Genomic DNA, 19,682 nt, shown 5'->3' on the forward strand with positions numbered 1-19,682 from the left:
GCCTCCTCCCTCCAACTCTTCCATAGACTCTAATGTTAAAATGGCTCAGAAGGTTCGTTTGAAAATCAGAAGAGCATGGTGTCTTTACACTGTCACCACGTCCATATAATAAACTCCACAGGCATGAAAACTGAGAATTTGGTAGACTGGACATTGCTGCCGCTCACGGTGAAAGAATTTTGTCAATACGACCTATACTTTTCATTTGGGAGCGATTTGTTTAGGGCTGACGTTTCTGTTCATTTTAAGCAGCAAAAGTGAGGTGCATGTCTGTGTGTGTATGGAGCCATTGGGTGCGGTCACTATAGCAACCAGGCTCACACCTGCCTGCTTAACGAGCTCTCTCTCACTCTGCCAAGATTCATCTTAAACACTTCTCTTTCAACTGCTGCTGTGTCCACAGTGTTACAGCCATCATTTTACCCTCAAAATGTCACCATCGTTGTTCTCTTTCCAACATTGTCTTTCAAAGCTCAGACTTTTACATTTTTTAAACTGTGTGGATCCAAGCGGAGGGATCACATTTTAGTCATTCAGTGATTCAAAGAATATGAACTTTTAATGTTCTTTCAGATGTTTTCTGACTCTGAATTTTCTTTTCTCAGTTCTGAGGTTTTTCTAATTTACAATTAAAACATTTTCAGCTTTTTTCCAACTTCTTCTTCTGTGTAACCTTCAGCTTTTAGCAGTTCAGCACTTTTGTTTTCACGTTAAATTCGGATTTTTTTTTATCTCATTCAAAATTTTTAACTCAAAATTCAACAATTAATTCATTTCAGTGCATACATTCAGATTCAAGCATTCACACTGCAGTTTCTTCAGAAAATGCACTTTCTAGTTTTATATTATTGTTAATAATAAATTAATTAAAGTAACAAAACTACCTGAAGAGCCGGTTCAGAGCAAAAAGAGCCGGAAATCCCTTAACTAATGACTAGGTCATTGAATCAGTGTCCGTTGAGTCTCACGTAAGTTGCCTACAATGATATATAAGGTCCAGCAGGTGTCAGTATGGAGCAAAACAGCAACACTCGATACACTTTGGGGAATGTGCAAAAATGCTTCAAGAGGCCTCATCTACGCAGCACATAATTTTTATTTGAAAATAATGAAATTTGTACATTAATTTTGTCTGATGGCATTTTTTTAAACAAACTAAAAAAAATAAATTTAACATTACAACAAGTTACTCAGTACTTGAGTAGCCTTTTCACCAACTACGTTTTTACTTTTAAGTTTTTGGATACTCGACCCACCTCTGTGGCCCATCACAGTATTATCTCAGGACCCGGTAGCAAATACAATTCAAACGTGGTCTTATTTTTATTTTTTATTTTTTATTTCTTTTAATTATCTTAATTGTACATCACCTTGGTCAATGGTTGTTTTAAATGTGCTATATAAATACATTAGACTTTTACTTTATTGTGTAACTCTGCTGTTGTGGAGAGCTTCCTTCCCATATAACCTCCAAAAATGACTGAAACAGAAGTTGGAGGGGAGTGCTTTGCACTTAAATACATCAAATTTCCAGCATGTTAGAAACAAGAGGCCTTAGTTTTGTTAAAGAATTGAAAACGTTTATTAATGAACTCAAGAAAAGTCTTCTTTCAAATCCTACTTAAGCTTACATTTGATTACAAAAAAAAAAAAAAAAAAAAGATTTATACAAAAGCAGTAAAATAATTATTTTATTTTTTTAACATGTATATAGCAAGAATTCTACATATTAACATTTCTTTATTTAAACTAAATCTAGTTTAAAAGATTTCCAGCTACAGCTCATTTCCAGATCTTTGCCCTGGTTAGCATTTATAAAAAAAAAAAAAAAAAAAAAAAAAAACTATCATTTTGCACTTTAAAATCTGTTTTAATTTCTGCTGTCATAGTATAGCTATAGAGATCATCCAAACAAAAAAATACCAACCTTATCTCCCTCTAACTTTGCATTACATACATATAATTGTTTTGCGGGCAGGTATAACATACATATCTGATCAGATATAGGCAGGAGTAGAAATTTAGCTCCTCAAAGTCTGCCTTCAGTGTGGAGAATATACACTACACAAAGGAAAAAAAAAAAAAAAAAACCCCACCAACATAATAAGGCCTCACAAGGAGATATTACCTCAGAAAAGATTACAACTAACTACAGCTGAATTTATTTCAGAGAGCAGTCAGAGTGTTTCTCTAACAGGAGGACAGTCTTTACAGTCAACTCAGCACAGGGACACTGAAGAACCATAACCAACTCTAAACCCAGGATAAAGAGTTTGAGTGAATGTGGTGTTGAAGGTGTGGAGGTGGATCAGAGTGTCAGAGGAGACTCTGTAGAAGGACAGAGTGCCAGCAGGACAGTCCACATACACTGCTGCTCTGTTAGAGACAGAGGAGGAGGAGGAGGAGGAGATGGGCATTTGTCTGTTGTTGTACCAGACAGTAAGAGGACCATCATCAGAGCAGCTCAGATTCCAGGACTGATCATTCAATCCAAACAAATATTCTTCCCTGTCTCCTTTCCTTCTGATGCTTCTGTAACTCACTGATATATAAACGTTTCCTCTCCACTCGACCTCCCAGTAACAGCGACCAGTCAGACCATTTCTACACAGCAGCTGTTCCCAGTAATCAAATCTGTCTGGATGATCAGGATATGACTGAACCTCCTCCACACGTGTCACCTTCCTGTTGTTGTCAGACAGTTGGAGCTTTGTGTTCACTGTGTTTGTGTCGATTGTGAGTTGACAGGAATCTGATGGAGAGAACAAACACAATCCAGCTGCAGTTATTGATCCATCATCTGTTCATTGATTGACACTTTGATGATGACTCCTGACATGATGAAGATGGTTGAATGTGTGCTGCTTTGTTTTCATGAATCCCATTAAAAACACACTTACACTTCCTCAGACCTGGTCTCAACCATCGGACTCCAGCAGGCTCCACCCTGAAAGGAGGAGGGGGGTCAGAGCAGCACAGTCAGCATGCACACATGGACATTACATGGCTCTCACACACACACTGTTACACACTGATAAAGAACACAAATACACTTTCAACAGCAGGTTGAAAAAAAATATTGAAGACATCACAAATTTTATTTACACACACACACACACACACACACACACACACACACACACGGGGTGCAACAATACTCGTATCGATATTGAACCGTTCGATGCTTTCGGTTCGGTACGCATATGTATTGAACAATACAACATTTTTAATTTATTTTATCAACTTTCCTTCTGACCATGCTGTCTGTGTTGAGCGCTCAGTGGATCTGCGCTCGACAGTGCAGCCTAGGCGGAGTAGTCGAACGCAGATTCACTGAGCGCAGCGCAAGCTAGCGAGACAGAAGTTAAGCTCGTTGCAACATGACAACTGCCTCAACGCTACCTGAAACCGAACCTCCCCCACCCTCATTCAGATCTGGCGTTTGGAACTATTTTGGTCTTCATGTGAAGTATGACCCTGAAGGTAAGCGCGTCATGGACTAAAGTAAAACAGTATGTTGGATGTGCCACGCAATGCTCAATTACATGGTGGGAGCTAGTGTGTTAGCGCTGTTAGCTCATTAACGTGTTGACGCCGTCCAGCCCCACGCGCGGGGCGATCCGCGGTAGCTCGTTAACAGAGATTTGCCGTGTTGTGGCGTTAAGGTCATTTCAACGAGATTAACCTGAAAGCACTAGTGGGAACACAACGAATATGACTGCACATTTACACCGACAGCATCCTAGTGCAAAGACAAGTGGAAGCAGACAAAAACAACAAGCACCATGCTACTAACTTTACCAGAGTCATTTAGACAGCCGTTAGCACAGGATTCTCCTTATGGGGACCTGATATGTTTAATATGCTGCTGAGAATATAGCCCAGAAGAAGCGTATAGTATAGCTTTTATTTTGAAAGAGCCATTTCTCTGTAATAAACTCTCTTTTCCAAAGATGAGTGATTTCTCCATCAGATAGATTTTTATTACTTTGTTGTTTCAGCAACATTAAATTTAAAAACTGTACATTTGAGTTAAAATATATATTTATAATTTTAATAAATGACAAATTAAAAAGGCATGAACATTTTTTGTATCGAAAAAATATTGAACCGTGACACCAAAGTATCGAACCGAACCGTGAATTGTGTATCGTTGAGCCCCTAATATATACATGCATACATACATATACACACACACACACACACACACACACACACGTGTATGTTTATATATGTGTGTATGTATGTACATATTATACCAAAATAGTTCCAAACGCCAGATCTGAATGAGGGTGGGGGAGGTTCAATTTGCCATGTTGCAAGGAGAGCTTAACTTCTGTCTCGCTAGCTTGCCCTGCGCTCAGTGGATGTGCGCTCGACAGTGCAGCCTAAGCGGAGTAGTCGAGCGCAGATCCACCGAGCGCTCAACACAGACAGCATCGTCAGAAGGAAAGTTGATAAAATAAATTTAAAAATTTGTATTGTTCGATACATATGCGTACCGAACCGAAAGCACTGTATCGAACGGTTCAGAATCGATACGAGTATCGTTGCACCCCTAGAGAGAGTGTGTGTGTATTATTTTTTATATAATATATATATCAGCCTGTGCGATGGGCCCATCGCAAAAGACGGCGTAAACTGCGATAATTGGGTACCTTAAAATGTTTACACACGTGCTTTAAAGAATTTACCAATCAAAGAAACCCATTTACACATTTGATCAGTCGAATAATGCGTTCATGGCATTAACCAATCAAATGGATTAGAGGCCCGCTTCCAGCGCGAACAACGCTGCAACGAGTCAGAGTTGTAATGGCTGCGAGCGAGACGCGCGACAAGAATGCTACTGAACTCGTGGCTTAAAATAAATAAATAAATAAATAAATAAATAGTACCTCGCTTATTTGGAGGTACTTTGGATTTGGTAAAGACGACGTTCTCCAAACACAGGTGCTCTGCAAAACTTGCCGAACACTCGTGGCAACCACCAGAGGAAACACGACTAATCTCCACCATCATCTTCAACACAACCAGAGAACTGTTTGAAGAGTTCCAGAAAGACAGGGCTAGCCAAACAAAGGTTGCTAATGTTAAGACAAAGAGCGCCGCAGTCCAACAGCCGTCTCTGTGTCAGAGTTTTTCAAGTGGAACTCCTTATGAGAAAACGTCGAAGCGCTACAAAGAAATAACAGAGGCCATTACACATTTTTTGGCTAAAGACATGATGCCTATAAATACAGTTAGCAGAGAGGGCTTCACCAGTCTGATACGTAAAGTGGACCGGAGATACCGCATCCCCTCACGAAACTACTTTTCCCATGTCGCCATTCCACAAATGTACGAAACATGCCGCAAGACCGTCATGTTTGAACTGAGCCAAGCTGAAAACTACGCAAGCACTACAGACCTATGGTCAACTCGTACAACGGAGCCATATATGAGCTTCACAGTGCACTTCCTCACCGAAGACTGAACTGAAAACACGGTGTCTAGAGACTGTGTGTTTCCCAGACTCTCACACTAGTGAAAATATAGTCCATGTATTACGTGAGGTGTTAGCCAGCTGGGATCTTAAAGAAGACCGACAAGTGTGCATCACCACAGACAATGGTGCCAATGTTGTGAGAGCCACGGAGCTAAACAACTGGGTCAGACTTCAGTGTTTTGGACACAGGCTGCACCTTGCAATTGGTAAGTTCTATTCAAGGCAGATCTTTTTAGCAATGAAAATGTGCTATACATTATTATCAAATTGATATTGATAAGGATAATGTTACCTTTTTTAGACAACTTTAGTTATAAATTTCGATTAGTTTAAAAAAAAAAAAAGTTTTTAAATATGACAGTTTTTTTGTTTCCTCTTCTTTCTCCAGAAAATTATATCAAAGATGATGCCCGCATTGCCCAAGCCATTGGACTTTGCAAAAAGTTAGTTGGACATTTTTGCCACAGCTGGAAAGCAAAGATGGCTCTGAAAAAAGCACAGCAGAAGCTCAACCTCCCAGAGCACACACTCATCACAGAATGCCCAACCAGGTGGGGTTCCAGGCAGAAGATGATTGAGAGAGTCCTGGAGCAGCAGCGGGCCATTTCTGATGTCATCTCAGCAGACAAGAAATCAAGACACTTGATTCCTACTTGGCAGGATCTTGAGGTACTGGAGTCTGTCAACCAGGCATTACACACCCCCTGCAAGACTTTACAGATGCCCTGTCTGGTGAGAGTTACGTTAGTGTTTCATATGTAAAACCAGTCCTTCATCTGATGAAGATGTCGGTGCTTGCAGAGAAGGAAGAAGACAGTGATTTGACAAAATCAATTAAGAAGAAAATCCTTGAGTACCTGATTACTAAATATGAAAATCCAGCTACCCAGGAACTTCTTGACATGGCGTGCTTCATGGATCCCAGATTTAAAGTCAGCTACATCAGCACTGATCGAGTCTCAGACATCAAGACCAGAGTGATGTCAGAAATGGAAGCAGTGGCACAGAAGGTATTCATGCATGCTTATATATAAAACCTTTCAATTCATATTTAGCCCAAAATGTTTACTTTTCCTATAATCTGCTTTCTGTTCCAGGAGAGAAGCTCCGCTGAACCAGAGGCCCAGACAAATGATCCGCCCAATCGTCCCCTGAAGAAGGCAAAAAAGTCACTGGGCAGTTTCTTCAAGGCAGCTCCAATCCCTCCCTCCTCTTTTATGCATCTCTCACAAGCTGTTGAAGCTGAGCTTAACAGCTACTTGCTATCCATGGCCATAGACAGTGAGGAAGACCCCTTGGCATGGTGGAAACTCCACAAAATGACATTCCCACAGCTAAGCAAGCTTGCAAGGAAGTATCTCTGCATACCTGCAAGTAGCTCACCTTCAGAGAGACTTTTTAGTACATCAGGAAACATAGTAACATGTCAGCGCACATGTTTAAAACCTTGGAGAGTAAACATGTTGGTTTTCCTTACCAAGAACTTGCCATGAAAACATTCACTCAGGAAAGATGAATGCAAGATAGAGAAACCATTTTTTTTTTCAAAAAAAGTACAAACATACACTACCTACATTGTTCTTAATTGTTGATAATATTAGTCCTGGCCAGTACGACCACAAAGGTAGACAATTGTTCTTTGGTGTGTTCCCACAGCAAACAAGTTCTTACCTATAGTTTAATTTAGTAAAGTTTCCACTCCAGTTTTGCCTTACATCATAACTACTTGGTGGGTGGTAAAATGATGAACAACTGCATAGAGATAATTTGCAGTATAATTTAAGTTATGTTTATTTAAAACTTATTATAGAGACCGGGAAGGATGTCTTTCAGAATTCAAACCTCAGAAAATTGTTTATGGGGGCAATGTTTTAATGTTTGAGTGCACTTTGTTGTTACACTGCTAATACAGCAGCTGTCTTTAAATAAAACTGTTGCAGTAAAATGGAAATTATGTCTTCGTTTTTTGTTTGTTTTGCTATTTTATCGCAAGTCATATCGTTATCGCAATATTGATCAGTTATTGCACATCGCAGGTTTTCCTAATATCGTGCAGCCCTAACACATATACACACATATATACCTGTTTTGCAAAGAAGAATGGGCAAAGATTTCAGTCTGTAGATGTGCAAAGCTGGTAGAGACAGACCCTGAAAGACTGGCAGCTGGAACTGCAGCAAAAGCTGGTTCTACAAAGTATTGACTCAGGGGGCTGAATAATTACACACACCCCACTTTGCAGTTATTTATTTTTAAAAATGTTTGGAGTCATGTATGATTTTCGTTCCACTTCTCACGTGTGCACCACTTTGTGTTGGTCTTTCACCTGGAATTCCAATAAAACTGATTCATGTTTGTGGCTGTAATGTGACAAAATGTGGGAAAGTTCAAGGGAGCCGAATACTTTAGCAAGCCGCTGTATGTCTAAAAATGTATCGTTTCATGCATCGGTCAAAACACTCGCCTCCAGGTACACGACGCCCAGCTGGAAACACTTCACACAAGTCGAGTTGTCCGAGATCCAGAGTTTACAGAAAATGTTAAATTTTGGTCATTTATATTATTATTGGGACGATAAACGTCTTATATCAGGATATGAGATTTTGGTCATATCGCACAGCCCTAATATTCAGTGAGTTATTGTTTAAACTAAGAAATGTATCTTTAAAGATACTGGGTCAGTTTCAATTTAATGGCAGTAACATCTCTTGCTAGCTCCTGTGGAAATGTACTACTTGTTCTTCTGGCAGTCTCAAAATGCAAACAAGTGTTTTCATCTATAGCAGGGGTGGGCAACTCCAGGCCTCGAGGGCCGGTGTCCCTGCAGGTTTTAGATGTGTCCTTGAACCAACACAGCTGATTTAAATGGCTAAATTAGCTCCTCAACATGTCCTGCAGTTCTCCAGAGGCCTGGTAACGAACTAATCATGTGATTCAGGTGTGTTGACCCAATGTGAGATCTAAAACCTGCAGGACAACGGCCCTCGGGGCCTGGAATTGCCCACCCCTGATCTATAGCCTCAAAACTTTAGAATCATCCCCCTGCTAACCTTTGGAGTGCTTGATAACTCAAAGCAGACTCCATTGCATTGAACTGGTGATTTAATTGTGCGGGAGATCTTTTCATGGCACTTTGGGCCACTTAATACCAACTAAGGCTACGTTCACACTGCAGGCGAAAGCGCATCAAATCCGATTTTTTTTGACCCTATGCGACCCAGTGTGAACGGCCCAAATCCGATATTTTCAAATCCGATCTGGGTCACTTTCGTATGTGGTACTGAATCCGATACATATCCGATGTTTTAGAAAGCGACTGCTGTTTGATGGTCATGTCGCATTAAATCCATCTTTTACGTCACCGACAAAAGACAGACGCCAATTATCAGCGCGGGAGAAGTGCCTGAGAGGACATCGCGAACGCTTCCTGGCCATCCCGTGTAGATGTCAGTGAAACTGTTGGTAAGACAACGTTGGAGAAACGTGAACATTTTCTTTGTACTGTATAATCTGCAGAGTCTGACAGAAATCTGCAGCTATCCTTTGAAGCTCCGCTCCTCTAAAACAGCAATAAGGATCATTATTAGGTTATTTACATTATTATGTAAATAACAAAATAACTTAAAGCAAAAATTGGGAAACGTGAAGTCCGAAACAAGTCTTTATATTAAGGCCACCAGTCAAACAATACTGTTTGGTCTGGGTCTAAACAGAGCGCGTTGTGTGTGACGTCTTCTTTTGCGCATGTGGGCGCGTTGAGCGTTCACACTAGAGCGCGTTTGCTGTCGCATTTTATTTGGAGTGTGAACACGCAGTAGCCGAAGGATGTGACCGGCAAATCTGAACCGACGCTTGGTGACTTGTACATGGCGTCGGTTCAGATTTGCCGGTCACATCCTTCGGCTACCGGACCCGAAACCTGCCCGTGTCGCGGTTCTGTGGAACCCGAAGAATGGAAAGAGACTGCGAGGAAGGCCTAAAATAACATGGAGGAGGACTTTCCTTGAAGATTTACGTTCAGTCGAACTGTCACGGGATGAAGCAACAACTGCCGCGATAGACCGAGTTCGATGGCATTCTCGTGTCGCCCGATGCGCTGATCGGCGCGGGAGGATCTAAGTCCAAGTACACGCAGACTAAAAAAAAAATCGGATTTGATCAAAAAAATCGGAATTGAGCATTAAGACCTGCAGTGTGAACGTAGCTTAAGTGTGGTTTATACACTAGAGCCTGAATATTGATCATGTCTACATTTTTTTTTAATGACCACAGCTTACCTAACTTTCATTCCCAGCAAAATAACCCACCATATCACAAGGTTCAAATCATCTCCATGCCTTGAATAGAACAATACTCAAATGGTGTCCACAATTATTAACTATATGTTCTAATGAAGTGGTGTCAGTGTACATCCCAAGCTTCTCTTTATTAAAAACTTAATTTGATCTGAATTAAAGGTCAAGGGGGGAAAAAATAACTGAAAATGACTGTACCAGCAAAAATACAGAGGACTATCCAAATTTCAAATAAATGTGAGCAACAGGGATAAGGAAGACTTAGAAAACCTTTATCACCCCAAAGAGAAACTGATTTGCAGGCTGAGCATGAGCAGTTCATTTAAATCAGACACCAAACTAACAGCTCACCTCTCTGCAGCAGACACCTGCTGGACTTTAAAATGAATGGGACGATCTTCAGACCAGTCACTCCTTAAGGACACAGAGCTGGGTTCAGGTTTGACAGGTCTGCCTTTGATCCTATCAGAGAAGAAAAGTGTATTTTTAATTTGCAACCACAGGAGTTGTTGTATACTTAGAAAACCTCTATCACCCCAAAGAGAGGCTGAGCATGAGCAGTTCATTTAAATCAGATGCCAAATTGACAGATATCAACTAACAGCTCACCTCTCTGCAGCAGACACAGGCTGGACTTTAAAATGAATGGGACGATCTGCAGACCAGCCACTCTTACAGGACACACAGCTGGGTGGAGGTCCAGGCTGGTTCCTGTGAATAATGATGGAGCAGTGATGTGAGTGCTGAGCTGTGACATGGAGAAGAGTCATGGACAGTTAGAGATGGTCATCTCACCTCTGAGCTTTGGTCTGGCTCTCATGTTCCCCACACAGAGTGCTTTTAGAGGGAGGGGCTCCCTCCTCTCTGTCCTCACACTGATCCATGCTGCTCAGCTCACACACACTTTCTACCTGCAGAGGAAACACAAATCATTCATGTGCACATCAGCTGAAATCCTCCTTTCATCATGTGTGCTGTCCAAATATCAGCTGCTTCTTTCCTGCTTCCTCTCAGTGTCAGCTGGATGCAGTCAGACAGCAGTGTGAGGCAGAGGAAGCTGCCATCAGCTGCTCTGCTATCAGCCATGAAGCACACACGATGCATTCACTGACACACACTGATTCACTGTGACTGGAAGCTTCAGTCAGTCCAACACATGTGAACAACATTTTAAACCTTTCAGCTGATCCAGGATTCAAAGAGGATCAGCAGAGTTAAAGCTTCACATTAATTATTCCTGCTGAGTTTGCAGAGAACTGCACACACACTGATTATTGATAAGAACCTTCTTCCTTACAGTAATGTAAGGAATGTAGACAACTAATTGGAGATGCAACTAAACATTTCTTTCATTATCAATTAGCTTGCCAGTTGTCATCTGTATTATTTATCTATATTATTGTGTTTTTATCAAATATCAGAATGTGTCCATAATCTGCTCTGCCATGGGTCAATATCCCATTTGTTCAGACTGCAACAATTATTCTTTGTTTATCCAACTACAGTCCACCAGCTGCTAGCCAACAGATGGATAATGTACCTATGTTATTGCTAACTGTTAAGCTGCTAATGTTAGCTTTTACGCCAGGTTAGCATTTAAATTAAATTGTTTAAATTCAGCACACATGAATTTGTTTAGTGTGTAAAAGATGGTTGAAGCCACTGTGATGTCATTCAATGGTCTTTGGACTGTTTGTTTTATGGAGATAAATGTTTAATATCAGTCTGCTGCTCCGTTTGGTCCCATTTCATTAACCCTCATTTTGTCCTCCCGATTTCCATACACCTGTAGTCCTCAGGGAACAAAAATTATCCAAGGACAAGAGGAGTTAACCCTCTTCCTATAATGATTGCCCTATTTTTGCTGTAAGCACTGAACATTACTTCCTGTTGGAGGAGTGCCAACAGTTTGTGACGCAGTATACTTTAAGAAAAAAAAAAAGAAGTCCGGATTAAAAATATATACCCTATAAATCTTTATATATATGATAATAAATATTATCTCCTGGCCTTGCTAACATAAAGATCCCGGAGCTCAGAGCCTCCACTACCCGTGCTGCTGCGCTAAACAATCTCACTCATACACAACATGGCGGACAGTTGTGTTCTATAATCACACACGTTCAAAATGGCGAAAACAACTGTGGGTCTGATACCGTGCAGCGACAGCAGATTTATGCTGTTTGTGCTGGAACACTAGCTGCACACAGCGGATGGTACCCAGGAAAACATTACAGGCTAACTTTAATATAAAGACGACGGTTTTGTTCCCAGAAATAAAACCAAAAAACACGCACAGCTTGTTGTGTGAAATCAAACATGAGCCTAATAAACCTAATTTCATAAAGACAAACTGTTAAAGGAGGAAACAAAGCAGACTTACAGTTTACAGAGCGCACAAACTAGAAGCTCCGCTCTACACTTGGACACTAAACACTATGAGCTGCCTCCTGGAAGAAGTCAGCTTTCCCCGAAGAGAAACAGGAAGCCATGTGCGGAGGGAGATTTTCACAGTAAGAGAACGTTGCTTTTGAATTCTTGTTATGTCACGCTAATTGTCGTGACTTCTACAGAAAGGCAAGCAACCAAGAGATAGTACTTCCGAGAAATACAACTTCAACCTCTACACGGATATCTTCACCTTTCTGCATTCGTTCCTGACTAAAGAATTGTAAAATATTAAAACGTTTATAGCTGAATAAATATCTACTATTTTACAAACGGAAGATAGTTTTTAGAACTATTTCTTTGGGAGAAGAACCAAAAAAGTGCTATAGCCCCTTTTCCATAAGTATCTACACGAATTCACTCGGCACAATTTGCCACTGTTTTCAGGGTTTTCCATTTGGTCAAAGTACCTGGCACCAGGTACTTTTTTAGTACCTGCTCCAGTTGATACTAAAATATTACGTCACCAGACGTCAGGATCAGGGGCAGATCTAGAGAAATATTCGTGGCATGGAAATCAAATGGGGTGGCAAAATCCAAACCTTTTTCCCCCAAACATGCAGGTTGTTAAAATGATTCAAATGCAGTAAGTTTACATGTTTAATATAAATATAGTCTATAACTTAATTGTTTTCTGTAGTCCACATAATTAAACACTTAAGTTAGACTAGACAACCAACCCATGTGTAGCTTTATGAATTTTATACTTGAATATTACATTTATTTATTTATTATCCAGACTATACAGTACATAAAATCAAAATTCACATGTTATATGTAACTAAAGTTTTTTGTTTTTTTGTTTTTTTTGAAAAAACAACAAATCGTTGCTTAGATTTACACAAAATGTCAGAAATCTGCACTGTCATGAACAAAAATTTAAACCAAAAATTTCTTGACTTGTGTTAACCCTCTGAGGTCCAAAATATAAATTTTTTTTCCCCATTTTCAGATTACATTAGATGAAACTTTATTAATCACTTGGGTGGGTTCCTCTGGGAAATTCTGTAAAAATAAAGAAGGGCTGCAGGTCATACTCAAACCCAGGCTGGCTGCTCTCAGCCATGCGATTTTGACTCCTTTTGATTTTACATTTGTATTTCACCTTCAAATTGTGGTTATACTGAGGTTAGCACTGTTGCATCACAGCAAGAAGGTCCTGAGTTCAAGTCCACCATCAGGCCGGGGTCCTTCTGTGTGGAGTTTGCATGTTTGCGTTTCCCACATTCCAAGACATACTGTATTAACACAACTGATATGAAATCACACAAAATCCTAGTAGAAGTTATATTATAGTTATATTTTACTGTAAAGATCACAGACATGTTTAGTAAATTAGTCAAAGAAAGGTCTTGATGCATGCTCAGTCATCCAGGTAAGTAAATCTCGAAAGGTTGATTCTGTTCATCTGGACGTAGCGTTTTGTGGGAGAAACGTTTCGTCACTCATCCAGGTGACTACTTCAGTCTCAGCTGACTGCAGGTTTCAATCTTATAAACAGTACATTTGCATAATGACTGAAACCAGCCCACTGAAGGAACAATGGGCTGGGAGGTCAGTTCCTTAATCTTAATTATCCAAAATCTCATGACCATTGATCAACAACCACTGATCAGTCAGCATCCTCCTTCCTGATGGCAGCAAACTAAAGAAGCTGTTGGATGGATCAGTTGAGTCACCTGTAACTTGCCGGATGAGGTGGGTGTGAGGTGCCTCTATAGAAGGTGCTCATAATGGGGGTTGAGGCTCTTGCTCTCCTCAGTTTGCGGAGGAAGTTGAGTTACTGCTGTGTTTTTTGACCAGGAGAGATCATCTGAGATGTGCACACCCAGGAACTTGAAATGAAAACTTATGCACACAAGAGAGACTGTGGCTGTCTTTAGAAAATACTTTTAAAGAAGAAAAGAAAAGCACGGCTTATGTATTTTTTAATCATAACATGGTTTTAGTGGCCTGTCATTAAAATGTGAAAAGTCCAAACTTTCAACACAGGCTGTTGAAGGTGCTGCATGTCTGTGGACCCCAGAGGGTTAATAAAACTTACCGTCATTCCACTGCCAGAGTGCAACAACCAACCACCTGTGTGAAATCTGAAATACCCATGGTGTTGACTCAAATTGTGCCCTGGCACAATCCTTAAAGAACTTCAACATTATACACTCAATACTGTACATTAATGTCATATGGTTTACACAATATCCAACTGCTTACCTCTGTATATTTTATTTTATACACACACACACACACACACACACACACACACACACACACACACAAAAACAAACACCCAGCACGCCCCTGCGGGCGGTTTATCCTTCAAGCTCGGGTCCTCTACCAGAGGCCTGGGAGCTTGAGGGTCCTGCGCAGTATCTTAACTGTTCCCAGGACTGCGCTCTTCTGGACAGAGATCTCAGATGTTATTCCCGGGATCTGCTGGAGCCACTCGCCTAGCTTGGGAATCACCGCATAGTGCTCCGATTACCACGGGGACAACCGTTACCTTCACCCTCCACATCCTCTCGAGCTCTTCTCTGAGCCCTTGGTATTTCTTCAGCTTCTCGTGTTCCTTCTTCCTGATATTGCTGTCATTCGGAACTGCTACATCGATCACTACGGCCGTCTTCTCATGTTTGTCTACCACCACTATGTCCGGTTGGTTAGCCACCACCATTTTGTCCGTCTGTATCTGGAAGTCCCACAGGATCTAAGCTCGGTCATTCTCCACCACCCTTGGGGGCATCTCCCATTGTGACCTCGGGACTTCCAGGTTATACTCGGCACAGATGTTCACTATGCCGGCCACTTGGTAATGGCGTTCCATGTATGCCCTGCCTGCAAGCATCTTGCACCCTGCTGTTATGTACTGGATTGTCTCTGGGGCATCTTTACACAGCCTGCACCTGGGGTCTTGCCTGGTGTGACAGACCCCAGCCTCTATGGATCTTGTGCTCAGAGCTTGTTCTTGTGCTGCCATGATTAGTGCCTCTGTGCTGTCTTTCAGTCCAGCTTTGTCCAGCCACTGGTAGGATTTCTGGATATCAGCCACCTCCTCTATCTGCCGGTGGTACATACCGTGCAGGGCCCTGTCCTTCCATGATGGTTCCTCGTCTCCCTCCTCTTTCTTGGGTTTCTGCTGCCTGAGGTATTCACTGAGCACTCGGTCAGTTGGGGCCATCTTCCCAATGTATTCTTGGATGTTCGTTGTCTCATCCTGGACTGTGGTGCTGACACTCACCAGTCCCCGGCCCCCTTCCTTCCGCTTAGCGTACAGCCTCAGGGTGCTGGACTTGGGGTGAAACCCTCCATGCATGGTAAGGAGCTTTCTTGTCTTTATGTCAGTGGCTTCTATCTCCTCCTTTGGCCAGCCTATTACCCCAGCAGGGTACCTGATCACGGGCAGGGCGTACGTGTTGATGGCCCGGATCTTGTTCTTACCGTTCAGCCGACTCCTCAGGACTTGCCTGACCCTCTGCAGGTACTTGGTGGTTGCAGCTTTTCTAGCGGCCTCTTCATGGTTCCCATTCGCCTGCGGGATCCCCAGGTACTTGTAACTGTCCTCTATGTCTGCAATGTTGCCTTCTGGTAGTTCAATCCCCTCAGTTCTGATTACCTTCCCTCTCTTTGTTACCATCCGACTACACTTCTCCAGTCCGAACGACATTCCAATGTCATTGCTGTATAGCCTGGTAGTGTGGATCAGTGAATCAATGCCTCGTTCACTCTTGGCATACAGCTTGATGTCATCCATGTACAGGAGGTGGCTGACAACTGCTCCGTTCCGTAGTCGGTATCCGTAGCCAGTCTTGTTAATGATCTCACTGAGGGGGTTCAGGCCCATGCAGAACAGCAGTGGGGACAGAGCATCTCCTTGGTCGATCCCACACTTGATGGTGACTTGTGCTATGGGCTTGGAGTTGGCCTCTAGTGTTGTACGCCACATCCCCATTCAGTTCCTGATGAAGGCTCTTAGGGTCCTGTTGATCTTGTACAATTCTAAGCATTCCAGTATCCAGCTGTGGGGCATTGAGTCATAGGCCTTCTTGTAATCAATCCAGGCAGTGCACAGGTTGGTCAGTCTGGTCTTGCAGTCTCGGCTGACTGTTCTGTCTATCAGTAGCTGGTGTTTTGCGCCTCTGGTATTCTTGCCAATCCCTTTCTGTGCCCCACTCATGTATTGACCCATATGCCTGTTCATCTTAGCCGATATGATGCCTGACAGGAGCTTCCATGTAGTACTGAGGCAGGTTATTGGTCGGTAGTTGGATGGGACCGGTCCCTTCTTGGGGTCCTTGGGGATCAGGACCGTTCGACCTTCGGTTAGCCATTCTGGGTGTCTCTCGTTAACTAGCAGCTGGTTCATTTGTGCTGCCAGACGCTCGTGGAGTGCAGTCAGCTTCTTTAGCCAGTAGGCATGAACCATGTCGGGCCCTGGTGCTGTCCAACTCTTCATACTGGAGACCCTTTCTTGGATATCTGCCACTGTGATGGTTACTGGACCCTGTTCAGGGAGGTCGGTATGGTCTGCCCTCAGATCCACTAGCCACTGAGCATTGCCATTATGGGTTGCGTCCTTTTCCCATATGCTCTTCCAGTATTGCTCCGTCTCCAGCCCTGGTGGTGCTCTCAGTGGCATTTATTGTTCCCTTGCCACTGAGAGTACACCTTTGCTGGTTCTGTGAAGAACAGCTGGTTTATTCTCCTGCCTTCTATCTCTCTGGTGTACCTCCTCAAGCGGCTGGCCAAGGCTGTGAGTCTTTGCTTGGCAGTTTCCAAGGCCTCAGGTATGGACAGTTTGCTGTATTTCTTATGCACCTTCTTTGCCGCACCTTTCTGCAACTCCGTTAGTTGGCTAACCTCCCTCCGTGCTACTTTGATCTTGCCCTCTAGCCTCCTTCTCCATGGAGGGTACTGCCCCTTGTGGCTGTTCAACTTGTAGCCAAGCATCTCACTGATCACTGCTGCCGTATTGTATATCAGCTTGTTAGTGTCGGTAATCGTGGTTGTAGGTATCGTCCGTAGTGCTGCATTAACATCATCTAGCAGACCTTCTGAGGGTACTTCACGTAATCTTGGTAACTGGCTACGGGGGATCCAGGTTTCAAGCTTGGCCATGATCCTATTTTTCAGGTCAGTTCCTCTCGCACTCAACGATCCTTCTCCTATCGCACTTGGGGCTATGTACCCAATCTCGGGTGGGGGTGATGATATCTCCCCCCTGACCTGGCGTCCTGACTCCTCCTTGCCGTAGCATTTATATTGTACCTCGTCAATCTCTAGCTGTGATAGCAGTCCCTTTTTTCGAATGTTGGAACACTGAGCTACTAGTTGTTTCGCCGTCATTGTGGATGTTGGGTATCGAAGAATCCATAGGTCCCTCATCCTATTCATGTAGCCCCTTCCGCCAGGGTTACTTGCGTAGTAGCATTCCAACAATGGCCTGTTTTCGTCTCTTGCCCACCGATGCCTTCTTGTTCCAGTAGCCCACTTGTCGTCAGGGTGCCCTGGTTCCTCAACACCTGACGCGGACCTTGTTGATGCGACGTACGAGCCGGCATGCCTTCATACTTATCTGTCTCGCTCATGTCTGCGGTAGGCTCGCTTAGCATAGGGGGTCTAGCCTTAGGACCCTTACTGGATACAGACACCCCAGGCAGGAATCGAACTTGCGATCCTCTGCTCCAAAGGCATGTAGTCTAACCACTACGCTATCCAGTGTATATATATATATATATATATATATATATATATATATATATATATATATATATATATATATATATATCAAGGTTCAAGGTTCAAGGTTCTTTATTTGTCACATGCATAGTTATACAAGTATAACACACAGTGAAATGTAGTCTGGCACGCGCCTCGACATGTGCAAAAATTTGGGGGGGGGGGGGGGGGTAGAGGAAGAACATTATATATATATATAGTGTATACACTGGGTGAATGTGCAGTAGTAGCAGCAAGCAGGTGAATTCTGTACATTAATATGAATAGACATCTGACTATTTTACAGGATAGACAATATAAACATATTTAAAATTGAAGGAATTTGAAATGTACATTGTGCCTTGGTTTAGAGTGTCTGGAAGAGAGTCCTGTCTCAGTCAATTATAGATGATGTGAGAGGGCGGGTGTTTGTGTTTAGGGCCCGGATGGCTTGGGGATAGAAGCTCCTCTTGAGTCTCTCTGTCTTTGCCCGGAAGCTGCGGAACCTTCTACCAGATTGCAGAAGTTGGAACAGTTTGTTGCCAGGATGGGACGGGTCCTTCAGTATCTGCGCTGCTCTAGTCCGGCATCTCCTGGTGTAGGTGTCCTGAAGCGGGGGGAGAGCAATCCTGCAGCAGCGTTCTGCTGTACGGATCACTCTCTGGAGAGCTTTTTGGTCCTTCACACAGCTGTTCCCGAACCACAATGTCATGTTCTGTGTGAGGATGCTCTCCACAGCGCCTGTATAGAAAATCCTGAGGATCTTTGGAGAGACCCTGAACTTCCTCAGTTGTCGAAGGTGATACAGGCGCTGCCTAGCCTTTTTGGTCTGGACCTGAATGTGGGCAGCCCATGTCAGGTCTGAGGAGATGTGGACACCAAGATACTTGAAGGACTGCACCCTCTCCACTGGCGCTCCATTGATGATAATGGGCTTGTAGTCTCTGTGCTGACTCCTTCTGAAGTCCACCACCAGCTCCTTGGTCTTGCTGACGTTCAGCTGGAGGTGGTTGTCCTGGCACCACGATGCCAGATTCTTCACTTCATTCATGTCGGCCGCCTCATCGTTGTTGGAGATGGCACCCAACACCACTGTGTCGTCAGCAAACTTCACAATGGTGTTGGAGCCATGGGTGGCCACACAGTCTGAAGTGTAGAGGGAGTAGAGCAGTGGCGAGAGGACACATCCCTGAGGTGCTCCTGTGTTGATGGTGATGCTGTTGGAGAAGCACCTGCCCACCCTCACCACCTGAGTTCTGCCAGTGAGGAAGTCCAACACCCATGCACACAGACGGCTGTTAAGTCCCAGATCCCTGAGCTTTGTGAACAGTCTGCAGGGCACTATTGTGTTAAACGCTGAACTGTAATCAACAAACAGCATTCGCACATAGTTACCCTGTTTCTTGTCCACGTGGCTGAGAGTGGTGTGTAGGACGTGGGCGATGGCATCCTCTGTGGATCTGTTGGATCTGTAGGCGAACTGCAGCGGATCTGTGGTGTCTGGGATGGAGGAGGAGATGATGTTCTTCAGCAGCCTCTCAAACACCTTCATTACTACCGAGGTCAGTGCAACTGGCCGGTAATCGTTCAGGGATGAGGGTTTGCTGTTCTTGGGCACAGGGATGATGGTGGATCTTTTGAAGCATGTGGGGACCACAGACTTCGCCAGGGACTCGTTGAAGATGTAAGTGAACACACCTGCTAGCTGGTCAGCACAGCAGCGCAGCAGACGGCCGGTG

At 43.2% G+C, this 19,682-nt stretch overlaps 1 protein-coding gene across 1 annotated transcript; it reads right to left on the reverse strand.

Moving 5' to 3' along the window:
- Positions 1-1,889: 1,889 nt before the first annotated feature.
- On the reverse strand, positions 1,890-12,209 carry LOC309713891 (neoverrucotoxin subunit alpha-like). The gene is made up of 6 exons (XM_082545823.1): positions 12,167-12,209; positions 10,579-10,694; positions 10,393-10,494; positions 10,135-10,245; positions 2,901-2,947; positions 1,890-2,752 (listed from the first exon to the last, which is right to left on the reverse strand). Exons 2-6 carry the CDS (start codon positions 10,665-10,667, stop codon positions 2,220-2,222), a joined length of 882 nt encoding a protein of 293 aa, XP_082401949.1. The 5' UTR covers positions 10,668-10,694; positions 12,167-12,209; the 3' UTR covers positions 1,890-2,219.
- Between the last annotated feature and the right edge of the window lie 7,473 nt (positions 12,210-19,682).

Source organism: Aulonocara stuartgranti (assembly GCF_965226115.1).
Source record: "Aulonocara stuartgranti genome assembly, chromosome: 9".
Lineage (NCBI taxonomy): Eukaryota > Metazoa > Chordata > Actinopteri > Cichliformes > Cichlidae > Aulonocara > Aulonocara stuartgranti.